This window comes from Phyllostomus discolor, chromosome 3 (assembly GCF_004126475.2).
Source record: "Phyllostomus discolor isolate MPI-MPIP mPhyDis1 chromosome 3, mPhyDis1.pri.v3, whole genome shotgun sequence".
Classification (NCBI taxonomy): domain Eukaryota; kingdom Metazoa; phylum Chordata; class Mammalia; order Chiroptera; family Phyllostomidae; genus Phyllostomus; species Phyllostomus discolor.
The window spans coordinates 63,113,139-63,128,476 of NC_040905.2; the positions used below are offsets into that span (position 1 = coordinate 63,113,139).

The 15,338-nt window shown below is 39.4% G+C and overlaps 1 protein-coding gene across 1 annotated transcript in view; it reads left to right on the top strand.

The window, feature by feature from the left end:
• Positions 1–12,252: 12,252 nt before the first annotated feature.
• The window catches only part of ERAP2 (endoplasmic reticulum aminopeptidase 2), a 37,819-nt gene continuing 34,733 nt past the window's right edge, over positions 12,253–15,338 (top strand). Inside the window, exons 1-2 of the mRNA XM_036020582.1 lie at positions 12,253–12,330; positions 14,219–14,914. Coding sequence (XP_035876475.1) covers positions 14,358–14,914 — 557 coding nt within the window. The 5' untranslated portion in view covers positions 12,253–12,330; positions 14,219–14,357. The remainder of the gene's footprint in view (positions 12,331–14,218; positions 14,915–15,338) is intronic.

A 15,338-nucleotide genomic window follows, 5' to 3' on the forward strand; every position in this document is an offset into this window, starting at 1 on the left:
ACAAACATTTCTGAGTCCATCCTAAATTAAATAATCCTGCTCTAACCTTGACCCTGAGTCTTGAATATTTACACACATAGAGCTATGTTACCTGAGCTAATTACTTAATCTTCTTGAACTTTACTTTTCTCATCTATAAAATAGGAGTAACAGTATCAAAGTCACAGGTGTGAGAACAAATGAGATGATGGTGCAAAGTACTCAACATGGTGGTGACCCAGTGTGTGGTAGAGTTACACAGAAGATTGTAGTTAATGATGCAAATTAATACTATATTTTTTACTTTATAGATACCCCAAATATGCAGCAAGAGATGCTGATGAAGTGGTCTACAGCCCACAGTCTTACTTGGATTTATAAATACATCCAATTAAGCAGATTTATGTACTCAGATCACTGCAGGCCAGTGTTGTAACTCTGAACACTCCTGGCTTTATTTTTATCTTTTTGTTCAAGTGACAAACACAGATAGGTATTTATAATAACACCATATATGTGTTCCTGAAAAACTTCACATTTTGTAAAATTGCACACTAAAAATAACAGGGTCTGTGGAAAAAATAGCATTAATGACAGAATATTAAAAATCAATAAAACTTTGATATCAACTCCCTAATGAAACCAATTAAAATCCTAAATAAGGCACTCTACTAGCCTGGTTAAATTTCCATGGGCATTTGCCATAGAATCTCAGTCATTCCAACCTGGTGGCCTGTTATTCTGGAGGCAGGCTTCCTTTCTCTTTTGAAATGAATATCCTTGAAGACAGGCACTTCCATAAAAATCAGTTTATCCAAAATTTAAAATACACTCCAAGAACAGCCTTCTTTTTCCTTAATTTTAATGCAGGGTGAATATTTTTTGACTTCTTTACCTCTATTTGAAACTACATGGAGAGGGTAACATAGTGAAGAATGTAGTGGTCCTTGAAGACTTTAAACAAGCCTTCAAATTTAGCACAAAGGAAAGGCATTTCTGCAGGACTTTTAGCTTATATCTTAAAGTACTAATATACTGTGAAGCTTTTTCTCTAATTGTGAGAAAGCTTGGCTCTAAGAAGTTTAAAACATTAACATGCTGAGGAAAATTGTGTATGAACCCACACAGCTTCCACAATACACTGACCTCGTTCTCTAATTTCCAAAGCACATATGTTAAATTAATGAAACCAGGAAGCCATTAGGCTGAGGTGGATCTAATACCTTAGTAGCTGAGGTAAACAAACTAAAACCTAAGCCTATAAGTGCCTTAAGATTAATGAATCAAGCCCTAAAGACAACCAAGCACCAACAGCCACTTTTCCAAATAATGCAACCACTTAAGCTATAGCCAACCCAATAATTTTTTTGTTTTGCTTCCACCTCTTCTCTATAAAACTCTTTCCACCAGCTTCTCTTGGTGGAGCACTCCTAATCACTTCCAGTAATTTGATGCTACCCAATTCAAATTGGCTGTTGCTCAAATGAACTCTTAAAATGTTTACTATGCCTCAGTTTCTCTTTTAACACAAGTGCTAATCCACATTAAAGAAACACACACTATAGGGTAATAGACTGTATGTTTGCATCATCATTATTTTGATAAATAATGATGATACTCACCACTAAGCCTTCTTGTCTGTGGAAAACGACTTTCAATCAATAATGAGGAAAGTTGAATAAATGTTGAATGATGTTTAGCTGCAAGAATGTAAATAATAATTCTGTCAAAACTACCTTTACAGGGTGCATTGTGTATCCTCTTGAAACAACTGTGTATCAGGAAGGCTTTGGAGGAAAAGTCAACCCAACCGGGTGGGCAGAGGTGTGACCAGAGCAATGCTCCCCATGGAGCTTTCCTAGTAAATGGCATAGTAACCTCTGATTGTAGGGTAAAGAAGCCAGGCACTTTGCTCCAAGAAAAAAAGTGTGATGGCATTTTTTAAACCTTGGCTCACTGTCAGAGGCCATTGCAGCAGACCTTTGACTACCCTTGGAGAGTTTCCACCCCTCTTCCAGTCATGCAGCAACTTGAGCCACACTTAGATCTGCATTCACAGTCAATTGAATCTGCCAAGGCATCTCCTTCTTGATTTTGTAGGTAAAAGGGAATAGAATGATAGAGAGGAAGGGAATTTTTACTTCTCAGGAAATTTTTGTGCAAATACACAAACTCATGCCCACATGTACACATATATGTGCTTGTGGTATGTTTTCTTCTCAAGTGCAAACCCAACATACCACAGGTGGACTTTCAGCTCCTGCACACCCCTCACCATTACTGAAGCCCAGAGCTGGACTCAGAACAGGCGAACTGTGTAGTTTTCCAGTCACCAAACTTGAATGAGGGACAAAACCAGGGCTGATCACCAACAGATATGCACAGTATAGTTGTTCCAGCTGCTAAAATGTTGAAATATGTCCATATGGTTTTCCTGAGCCCACAAGTCTCTAGACCACCATCTTGGTCTTCTAGAAGTCCCTTATCTCACTTCACCCCACCTCACTCTGGACTTCTTCACCAACCAGAAACAAAAGTTTTACTGCCCGGCCAGCATGGCATCCAGGCCTTGCCCATCCAGGCTGCATTAAGGCAGCCACCATTCCAGTTGGTCTGCAGTATCTATATGGTACTGATTATTAAATATTTTTATATTGCCCTCTAGCTGAAACATCATTGGAAATGTCACAAAATGAAGAAAATTACATTTGCTGCAATTTTCATCAAGGAGACCACTGTAGGCAGTCAGGAGAGATAGTGTTAAAGTTCTGGAGATGGAAAGTAAGATTAAACCTCAAATAACATGTTCAACTTACTGCCATCTAAACAGAGTGAGCCTTGGTCAGTGTAATGTTGGAAATGACTGTGTGTGGCCACAGCTGAATTGCTGGGACAACTGAGGGAAAACCATTTTTCCTTCCTCACAGGCAGTAGTCAACCTTCCCTCCAAATATATTTTGAAAAAAATAATTGAAGAACATTAGTTTAGAAAGGGCCAATTTATTAGCCTTTCTGGGATATGAATGTGTTTCAGTCTAACAGTGTTTGAGTAGTTGGACACTATCCTCCGCCTTACTCCCAGCTAGGTCACATCCTACCTCATATCTCAGTACCCTTCTGTTCTCAGGAACTTTCAAAGAGCTAGTTCACTGCTGCAGGTACTCATATCAGCTTTCTGCGGCTTCTTCTCTGCTGCTCTCGTTGCTTTGTTCAGTGTTTGTCTGTACATCCATGGCTGGCCATCCCCCAGTTGTGCTTGGACACTTTCCTCTCTCCTCACCTTGGGCATAGTTCTCAGTGGGGCACTGTCTTTACTGGTTTTCCCCATGCAAAACCATATTGTATGGGTACCACCAGCTTTCTGATGCCAGTCTCCCTATTTTACCCACTGTATTCTTCTGCTGGGTTCTCCATCTGTTACCTATTGCTGGATCTTGTGGGCACTTCTTTTTTCTCCCTTCTCTTCAGATACCCTGATTTGCATCTGGTCTTTCTGCATCCTGACACCCTCGGTTAGGCTCCTCTCCTCAGAGCCTCATCCTTATAATCTTCCAAATTCAGGCCCCACCATAATTACTTCACTGAACTACTTACTGTTTCCCCAAATGTGACCTCTTCTCTCTTCTGCTTCTAGGCCTCTGTACATGTTCGCTTTGCTTAAGATGTGATCTCTACTCTCTGTTATCCTTCTCATCTTTTAGGACTCAGTGATATGACATTCCCTCAAAAGAACGTTCCTGGATTCCCCAGGGCTGGGAGAGGTTAGCCTCCTATACACTCTCACAGCCCCTTGTCTTACTCCTAGCACACACTTATTGCACTGGGTTATTGTTGCCTTTTTGTTTGACTGTTTCTCCCACTAGAAGTGAGCAGTTTGAGACAAGAAACTTCATCTTGTGATCATTTTATCCTCAACATCTAGCACAATGTTGGGCACATAGAAAATTCTCAATACATTGTACTGTAGTGAACTACAATAATAGAAATGTAATAAAAATAGGTAATATTTCTAATGCAACACTGTTATTGTCATTATTCCCATTTTACAGATGGGGAAATGAAGCACAGACAAACTAAGGGGTTTTCCCAACGTTGCATAGCCAAGACATACAGATGTGAATTTCAAATCCAGGTAGTCCGTCTTTAGGCTTTACATAATTGCTACTCTGTGCTTCTAGCTTTTGAGTTAGAGATAGAACTATAACAATAATACAGTATCATTTGCCATCAGTTCAAAATAACCTCAAAATTAAAAGCCACATATTAGGTGAAAAATCATGTTTTATGTTCATCATATTTTAATCCTGACCAAATATATGTATTTTATGTATTTTATATTTTATATGTAAAGTACGTATTTCAGAAGTTGAGGCTGCTGACCAGGATAAAGGTGACCTGGTAATGAGGCTAAACCAAGTGGCTATTAGCAAGCACTTCAGTGTGTGACACCCAGCCATAAGATTTGGAACTTGAACAGAAATTCTCTGAAATATGAATGTTTCTGAACAAAGGATATTAAAAGATACTCCATCATTATCTGGTCAATGGTTGACTTGTTAGTAACTAATGAATTATAAACATTTTGGCAGAGGAGTAAGTGGAAGTTACCCTAACCTCCTCCCAGGACCAATCTGAAATTACAACTAAATTGTAGAGAAATCATCCTGAATAACCAACTGAACACTAGCTGGAGAGAAACCTTATAACCAAGGGCAAACAGAAGAAACTACTTCACCACAGTGACACTGGTAGGGACTGTGGGAGTGGCACAAGAGGGCTCGCTGGGCTCCCATGGGAGGGAGCTGAAGTTCTGGAGGGATATTTCAGCAGCCATTGGGTTCCCTCTGAGAAGTGTGGGGTCTGAACCCCAAGCTTGGTTCCCCAAGCTATAAAACCAGATCCAGAAAGAAACCCTGATAACATCTAGCTGTGACAAGCAGGAGGGGTTCTGTCTGCCAGGGAGAGACAGCTGGACACACAGAGAGCCTCTTAAAGGGCCAGCACACAAAATTTCATTTGCAGCCCCTTACCTGGGGCTGTGGCAAAGAGAGGGCAGAGTGGACTAGAGATGCTTGAGGAGAGTCTGGAGTTGGTGTGCTGGGGAGAGAACTGAAGGAAAAGCCACCAGAATCCCTGTGCTGAGTCATTCCCTATACTGCAGAAGCCATCTTTCTTAGGCAGACCACTCCTCTCCAAGTTGGAACAGCCTGAGGGGAAGCAATAGCACCACTCACAGGAATTACTCTGTCTCACCCTGTGGTGCATAAGCTAGGCTGCTGATTATACTTACAGCTATATCACTGACAACTAAAGTGGAAAATACAAAGAGGCAACAAAGTGGGAGACAAAGAAACAGACCCCAAATGAAAGAACAAGAGAATTCTCCAGAAGAGGAACTAGATGAAATGGAGGCAACCAATTAATCAGATAGTTTAGAGTAATGATTATAAGGATACTCAATAGCATGAAAAAAGACATAGAAACCATAAAAAAGGACCAGTCGGAAATAAAAAATGCAATATCCAAAATAAATAATACACTGGAAGGAATAAACAGAAGGTTAGATGAAGCAGAGGATCAAATCAGTGATGTGGAAGACAAGGTAGAAAAAACACCCAGACAGAGAAGCAAAAAAAGAAAAAAAATTAAAACAGTGAGGAGAGTTTAAAAAACATCTTGGACAACATGAAGTGTAACATTTGTAACATGGGAATTACCAGAAGGAGAAGAGAGTGAACAAGGGATTGAAAACATATTTGAAGGAATAATGACTGAAAAGTTCCCTAGTCTGGTGAAGGAAAAAGACACATAAGTCCAGGAAGTTCAAACAAATTGGACCCAAAGAGGCCTACACTGACACACATCATGATTTAAATGACAAGGCTAAGAGACAAGGAGAGAATCCTAAAAGCCACACGAGAAAAGCAGGCAGTTACATACAGGGGAACACCAATTAGACTGTCATTTGATTACTCAACAGAAACATTTCGGGCCAGAAAAGAGTGGTGTGAAATATTTGAGGTGATGAAAAGCAAGGACCTACAACCAAGGCTACTTTACCCAGCAAAGGTATCATAAAAATCAGAGGAGAAATAAGGAGCTTCCCAGAGAAGAAAAAGCTAATGTCTAATCACTATGTTGTATACCCAAAACCAATATAATATTATATGTCAACTGTAAATGAAAAAAGGCAAGCAGAAAAAAAAGAACAAGGCAAAAAGAATACATATGTAAATAAAAGAGATATATATATAAACCCTCTTGCTTTGAAGGGGATATAATACTTTGAAAAGGAAATCTGCTTTTCAGTCAACTCTATTGTATCTGATACTATGGATTTGGGTCTCTTAAAGATGCCAGGTATAGGAAATAAGAGGGATAATTGGTAGGTACTATATAGACAGTGGGAGGTTAAGAATAGTGTAGGAAATGGAGAAGCCAAAGAACTTATACATATGACCCATGGACATGAACTAAGGAAGAGATGCTGGAGGGAGGAGGGGTACAGGGCAGAGTGGGATAAAGGGGAGAAAAAAAATGGGACAACTGTAATAACATAATCAATAAAATATACTTTAAAAAAAGATGAAAGTTCAGTTGTCATTTCCTTAGATTATTGGAAAGATCTGATGGGTTGAACGAGAGTACAATACTTTTTTTTCCAAAGTGACTTCCTTAGGTGTAAGCTAAACTATAAATATTTTCTTATCAGAGGTTCAATTTACATGAATATGCATATGTTCAATGGGAATCTTATTGACAGATACATGCAAATCTAAGGTAATTTGAAAGGCATTTCAGGATTGAGCAGAAAGCTATAAAAATTAAGAATAAATTCTAGATTAAAGCTAACATTTTCTTTTATTTTTTTACCTTTTGTGCTCCTCTTTCTGGAATTCTTTCTAAGGTCTTATAGTCAATAACTAACAGGCTCAATTTGCATGATGAAGGTGTAGTCCTTTTCAGAATGCTGGGGTTTTTCCCCTTGAACTGATATGCAACCTCCTCAGTTCCCCTTTCACCTCCTAAACAAGTGACATTCTTATCCAAACAATAAAGAAGGGTCTCTGAATAGTCTCACAGTCACCAAAAATTCACTCAAGACCTGTGTCTTGTGAAAGATTTTCTATTTTAAAAAAATCTGGCTAACTTAAAAAGAATTAGACAGGACAGGTTTGGGGGGAAGGCCAATTCCTCCATTGCTAATGTCCCCACTGACATAATGAAGTCTGTACTTCAGAAGCATTCAAAGTATCCAAATTAGATTTAGTAATCAAATCTCGCGAGCTGTGACGGCCCAACTGCACATATCAGAAATATACGGCTTCCTATAAAACTGATTATCTTAGGCCTGGGTTGTTATTACACAAACGTATCTAATTGTGTTTAGGACTGGATCATTTGCCCTAGGATGTGTGTTTGCCTAAAGGGTTGGCGCTGACAAATGACTCTCTGCAGTTACGCTTGTCACCACTAGATGAAGCTCCTGCTACTTTTGCTTTCCTCTCGAGAGAATTTGTTGTTTGGCTACCGGATGACAGTGATGTGGTATTTAAAATCCTTAACCGAAGTTATTCAAAGTTGTTTTGCTCTGAGGGTCAGGTGGCCAATCTATTTTACTAATTTCAGTGAAATTTAGAAAGCTAAGTGTTAAAATGCATATAAATGGCCATAAGATCATATTCCATGACTTCTCTAGCTGACCCTGTTTTAAAAGGTATACATACCCATTGCCCCCTGCTCTGCACTGACAAATTCTATGCCTAGTGCTGGCTCCAGGGTCATGTAAACCAGGGACAGCAGCAGAAAGAGAAAGCTTCTAGTTCCTTTTAGGTAATTAGCTTATTGAACATATTTTCTCTTTGGTGATTACTGCCTTTAGTTGTCTACCATTCATTGTTTTGCCATGGTTTTTTGTCCATTGTTGTGGTTGTGGCAGGTGAAGGGATAAATCGCAGCCCTTACTCTATCTTGACCAGAGTGGAAATTCTAACAGATTCTTAAGCTAAGTCTTTAAGTAGTGGGAAGCCAAGAGACACTGGATTGGCTTAATCAGTTAGAAGCATAAAAATTTCCCTTCAAAATATAGTATTTAATGAGCTCTGAATAATTTCTATTTATTTTTATAATCACTTTTCCTGTTTGAAAATATTTCATCAGTTATTGATGTGACAGAGGCACAGAGGCACTGACAGAGGCACCAGGAATTCTCACTGGGCTATTAAATAAAAATGTTAGATATAGTACAATTTCAAATGTCTAATGTTAGGTTTAATTAATATTCTGTTCTAGGTTAACAGTGAAAAATGTTTTATTGTGGTATTCTTCTGTTTTCACTTTTAGTAAACGTTGTGGAAATTACTGACTTAAAAATCTGATTTGCCGTTTTAATTTTCTTTTGAAAAATGAACAAGTGTAAAAGAAGCTACAGAATGCATTTTCTAGGTGAATCCCCACCCTCAGATTTTTCACGGACCCTAGGTTTATATTATGAGAAACTTTCTTTTTTTTAAATTAAAACTTTAAAAACCATATTATGGACTCTGCTACTATTTTATTTGAAAATGCACAGAGGCAGAGCAATAATTCTGTGGCGTACTTTCAATAGATTTTTTTGAGGTTCTTTTGAAAAGAAGCAAAAGGCTGAGAAGATGAAGTGGTTGTTAAAACTGTAAGCTTGCTGGCTGTTTAGTGTTAATATCCAGCAGGGACAAAGGCCAAGCTGTGTCTTGTGAAGAGGAGAAATTCAACAGTAAGATAGAAGGAGATTCAGTAACCTTTCATTTGTCAGGAGGCTGTTTATCATTTTCTTTACCCTGAAATGTCACCACCTGCATCGCTGCTGCCATAGGCAGCACTAGGAAGTCGTTTTTTTGAGCCATCCGAGACCTGAAATGACATCTCACCAGCTTCATTTGCTAATTTGTATGTTTGCAGCACTGTAGGAGGAACTATTGTAAAATAGGTCTGGGGGAGGTTGGGAATAGCTGAGACAACAACAGAAAATTAATGAAGATTTGATAATAATGGAGAAATTGGAATAACCTTTGTATAGTACCCACAAGGATTAAAAATATATAGCCACACAGTTTTATTTATTATCTCATTTTCCTCAAGGGCAGCACTTCACCAAACATGGTATCACCACTGATGATTATTAATATAAAAGTAACTGATGCATGTAAATAAGTTTAAAAGTTTATAAAACATTTATGAACTCTTTCCACATATGTATCATCTCAAATTCATTCTGAGGTTGACAATAATCCTCTGAAATAATTAAGGAAAGAATTATTGCTTCCTATTTGCAAATGAAGAAGTGACCTATTTTAAGGAGAACATTTTAATTCAATTCTCTTGATTATAGGTCCAGAATATAATAATAATGATGATAATAATATCTTGAACCTTGAATTACTAAGATTTAAATCTGTTGAGAGCACCCTAAGGGGATGGAAATATTTGTAATATATTTGAGAAAGATTGCCATTAAAAGTTAGTAAAAATCTATGAACATTTGTACAAACAAGTTAGTTTCAACTCTTTGGAAATTTTTTCACCTCGTTCATTCTCATCTGTGTGTTCAGGGCCTCTGCGGTGCACAGCACCCTGAGAGGTGCTAGGAAGAGGTGGAGACATCAGGTGGCCCCTCACCTTCAGCAGTTGATAATTTAAGGAAAAATATGAAGCACAGACATGTGAGCATAAAGTAAGGGTCAGCAGAACTGACTAAACAAATGCCTATAGTTAGGGACTGGAAAGGGAGCATGTGTCATTTCCAAGGTGGCTTTCTGGAGGTGACATTTGCCTTGTGGTAGGTTTATGCAGGGGACACTGAGGGAGATGGTACTGCACATAGAGTGGCCGCCTCAGAGAAGATGTGGAAATGCTGGCAAACTGGGAAATGTAAATTTCCCTGATTAGCTTGGAGTCTGGAGCAAGTGTAGGGCAATCTGAAGAGAGAAAAAGAAAGAACTAAAAATATTAAAAATGCCTTCACCCATTCAGCATGTATTTATTGCAGATCACTTAAATGCAGGGCTCTCCTCTGGGCCCTGGGCCTTCAGTGGTGAGCAAAGCCGACAAACTCCCTGCCAGCGAGGGGTATCTGTCCTAGTGGGGAGGTAGATGAAACAAATAAAGACATACATAGTGAATTTTCCAGAATCGAAAAATACTAAAAAGAAAAAAGAAACAACCAATGAGGCTAATGAGATAGACCCTGGGTGGTGGCCCAGGGGGATTTAGCGAGGAGTGCTGCTGCTTTAGACAGAGCCAGTAAGGGGGTTTCTCTGAGCAGGAGACGGCTCAGAAGGAGGAAGTGAAAGAGTGAGACATGTAAATTTTCTAATCAGCAAACACCCCAAAGGTTATTTTATTATCAAGACAAAAAATTAGAAACCCCTTTCATGGAAAATAGTTTTAAATAATAAGCTACAAAGTCACATAGATTCTACTCAGATTTCTTTTCTAGGATTCTGTGGCTCAATATGATCACCCTGTCTCTTCATTCTCCATCATCACTTCTCTTCCAAGGAGAGCAGAAGCGTTCTGAGAACTCACAGACACACAGACAGACACACACACAGCGTGGCTGGGTCCTGGAAGAAGGAATGTTGCAGAACTACCGCCAGCAGCTTCCTACACTTCCCCTACTCTTCCCCACCCTGCTGCAGAATTAGATTTCTAAGAATTGATGTCCTCTTCTTTGTCCTGTTTTCCCCATGCACCTGCTTCCCATCCACCCCTGGTGCTCCTCTAGCTTCACAAAATGCCACTCTGAGGGACTTCACTGGGCCTGTGCCCCTGGCCCTAGGTCGAAGCTCCTTCCTCATTACTCCTACTTTATCAAATTGCTCATCCAGGTTGAAATGATAAAATAGAAAAATAGAAAAGGAATTAAAGCTTGAGAATTAACTAGGATCTGATCATAGCAGCATTTGAACAGTGGGCCAAAGCCCAGCTTGGTTGTGAACTCAAGTGCAGAGCAGGATGAAGCACAGGACATCAGTGTGTGAAAAAGGGTCTGTAAGAGCTGAGGTGGTTGTATTTCACATGACAATAACACACATGTGGGCGCACTGCCCTTTCATGAACTAGGATCTACACAAAACAACTAGATGGAACATGAGCGATTTCATGTGGCTCATAAGCTGCCAATTGGCCACCCATGGTCTCCACCTGGGGACCTGCCTCTCTGTGTAAACAGAGAAAAACCTCAGAAAGGTTTTTGAGTGGGAGGACGGCATGATCAAGCAGTAGGGGAAAGGATGGGTCTGCTGGCACGGTACAAGCGATGGCAGGAGCAGGCCTTTGGGAAGGCAGCAAGGCTTGTCTGAAGGCCATTGTCAGGAGTAACAGTGACCAGGATTGTGTTAATGACTTTTAAAAGTCAGACAAAAAATTTAAAAGGAAGATTCAACAGGGCTTGGTAATAACCTGGAGAGAGGAAGAATCAAAATAATTATATGGCCCAATTATAGATCCTGGAGGAAGGCTTGAAGAACCTGCAAAGCAAAAGGCACCGACCGGGGGAAAGGAGACACTGTCTGAGTTGCTGGCGGCACGTCCATGTAAAGACCATCAATCCAGCTGCTGGAGCTGCACCAGCGGGACCTTGGGAGAAAAGACTGGGAGAGAGAAGTGTGGGATGATGAGGATAAATGAGAAATATCTGCATGTAAACATATTCTCCAAGGGAAAGAATAAAGAGAAAAAAGAGTATAGGACAGAGATGGAGGCCCATACTCAGGGTGGTGAAGAAGAGGCCCAACTCAACCTGGCAGATAAGGAAAAATGGAGAGATGAGGGTGCAGCACAATCCCCGAATGTCTAAGAGGTTATAGGCTTGAGAAAGCATAGGACAGTCTCCCCTGATAAAGGCCACAGAGGCTGACTATGAGGTCACTGGTAGTCTTGAAGTTACCTTTTCTAAGAGGGGATAGGCAGAGGTCAGATTTCGTAGCAATAAGGACGCCGCACAGGAATTCAAGATCATGTTTTAAAATAACTTGGCACTAACACACACATGCACACATGCACACAAGCTATTTCTGAAGGCTTTATGTGTGGGCATAGGAGATGGGAAAGATAAACGCTGCAGGAGCCCAACCACGGAAGGCTGGGGGCTACCCTGACTTGCTATGCTATGGCTTTTGCTCTGAAGCCCCTTGTCAATTCCTTGTGCTTTCTGAATTGAAGTTTCTGTGCTAAGCCCCATTTATGCCTACATGACAATGAACCAGCTAGTGCTACAATCAGGAAGTAGGCAAAGTTCTGAGTCTTACCAAATAGAAAGTGAAAGTAAAAATAAATTCCCCTCCATTCAAATCTGCAACAACGTGGATTAAGGTAACACATCAACATTTCTCTTAAATTTGTCTTTAAATCAGAATTTTTCAGTGAGACTAACAGCCAGAACTGAAGGTATAAAACTGCTGTATTGAGGAGGTCTTGTAATCGAGGGTGAGACTCTGGGGAAAGGGGGTGAACCTCGCACCACTGTGTTGGAAAGTGTGCTTAGCGGTGGGACTTGGGACTGACTCACTCTTTTTTAGCCTTTCCCAAACGTTTGTTGCAACACTTGTGTCTCCCATCCCAGGGTGTTTTGTTCACTGTGATGCTATTGAAGGTCCAGTGCAATACAGTGAAAAAGTCTGTAAGACCACGGCCAGAGAGCTGTATTTCTGCCTTGTGTGATTGGTAAACCTTCTGTGTGATTTTAGAAGAGTCCCTCTCCCCTTAGTTTCTTTATCTGGACAGGTACCAGCTAGCATTTAAAATCCTCACCAGTTCTGAAGTTAAAGGCTATCTGAGTAAATATCAAGACTTTTCTCTCCATTCTTACCAAAAAATACATTTTTCTTGAAGTGAGTCTGCTACAAGTTGGGGTAGATCTCTTCTTAATTTAGGTCAGATAATTCAAGTTATGAAAAACACAATAATAATTTATTATTTGACATTCGTTACATGCTTCCTATATGCTAGTTGCTGTGCTGTGCCAAATTCTTCACATAAGTTATTTAATTTAATCCTGCCATTGTGAGGATGGTATAATTATTACATTATATTACAGGTGAGGAAACTAATGCTTAAAAAATCAGAAAATTGCCCCAGATCATACAGGTAAAAGTGGCAGAGCTAATATTAGAATCCAGGCACTCTGGTTCCCAAACTAGGACCTAATAAATAAGCAATTTCATTTTTAAAATTCATCAGGAATTCAATATAATAGGCCAGTTTTGATTTTATGTATCAGAGATTTCTGGAACATTGAGATTTGGTATCCATAAGTTAATACTTGTCTAAAAAATAATTTAACCATTATTTTATTCTTTTTCATCTTTGTACTTTTAACAATACTGGTTGATCTGCATTAATATTGTACATTAGAAAATTGAAGTAATTGTTTAGATAACTACTTCTAAAGAATTTGTTAATGATGCTATAGAAAAGGAATGGAACACATTCATGGACTTAAGCTGGAGTGGGGCGGGAGTCAGAACTGACTCCCCTGCATTAACTATGTTGTCCTAATTTTAGATGTGTGGTAGCTTTGCCCTTCCAATAAGAATAAGCCTTCTTAGTTCTATTTATAGAGGTAGTGAATTCAGTTTAATTTGTGTTTTCACAGGTAGTCTAAGATGAACAGGGCTAAAATGATTTTTAAAATACTGTTAGAATATTATAAACTCAAATTTTATGTCCATAGCTTTTGATATGTTGGAAATAATCTGAGTGTAATCATCTAGCTTGACTTGCATCCTTTATACCAATAGCCATAGAATAAAGCCATTTAGATGTGTTATTTATTTGAAGAAGTGAAGTTCAGTGCCATTAATAATCATATCTGGTATCCAAAGAATATATTCTTTGTGACTTAGGAAGGCAAAATAGAGACACCTGTGCAATTCACTTTTAGGTCTCCAGGATACTCTTAGAATGATATAGCCAACTGTTAGAAACATTCAACATGCAATGCATTTACACACCTGCCTTCTGCTCATTGCACAGAAATGCAGAGGGGATTTGTTTCATTTTAAGAGTCCTTTCATTTGAGCTCTAAAAAAATTTGTATTTGTAGTAACAAGATGATAGCTCAGTTTCTACTTTATGTTGTAGATATTTGTCCTGATTCTGACAGAGAGCAGGCCTTCCTCATTCACACATATTCTTTTATTTTAAGGTCTTATCTATTAATGTAAATCTTTTTCTTCATGCTAAATTTTTTTTCTTCTAGATTAAATCAACTTATTAAAACATTGTTCAGAGCCTGAGCGACATGAGTGGAGCCAACACAGTGCTGTGAAGATCTATGAGACTTAGCCTGGAGAGTGACTCGATTTCTAGGGAATAGATTTAGCGTTCATTCTTCTGCAATGGTTAATTCACACAGAAAACTAATATTTAAAAGTTACACAGCATTTTATTACATTTTAATCATCTTACCCAAAATATGCTTTTGTTCTCAGTTCTCAGTACCATCTAGTGATCAGTTCAATAAGTATGCTGGGGCTTTTCCAGTAGCCACCAATGGAGAACCATTTCCTTGGCGTGAGCTAAGGCTCCCCAGAGGGGTCATCCCCCTCCACTATGAGCTTTCTGTCCATCCAAATCTTACCTCCCTGGACTTCACTGCATCTGAGCAGATTGAAGTCTTAGTCAGAGATGCCACCCACTTTATCATCTTACACAGCAAAGATCTTGAAATCATGAATGTCACCCTTCATTCGGAGGAAGATTTGAGATATAGGAAACCAGGGAAAAGGCTGAATGTTTTGAGTTATCCTGCTCATCAACAAATTGCTCTGCTGGTTCCAGAGAAACTTGAGGCTGACCTGAGATACTATGTGGCCATTGACTTTCAGGCCAAGTTAGCTGATGGTTTTGAAGGGTTTTATAAAAGCACGTACAGAACTCTTGGTGGTGAAACAAGGTAAGACGTTGCTCCATTTGTTTACAGTCTCTTGTGATACTTTCCTTATGTGTTACATCTCTTCACCAGGAGCATGCTTCAGCGATCATTTATGAAAAGCCCAATACACTGTGGGGAACTAGGAAGAAGGAGAAGCTCTATAATTGCTTATGGAAATTTCAGTAAAGCTGGGAAGAAAGAATGATGAGGCAAAAACAGATAGAAGAATAACAGGGAGTGGAGGCCAGTGTGACTGATAAGACAGATGTGTTTATGTGCTACAGGAAAGGATAGTCAGTAGAGAGAGAGCTTCTCAAAGGAGGTGAGCCTTGATCTGGGACCAGAAGGGAATGTAAGTGGGATTTGGATAGAGAAAGAGGAAGTGAAGGTATATAGATTGCCCAGGAAACAGCATGACTCAAATCCAGGAGGCAGGAGCAAGTCT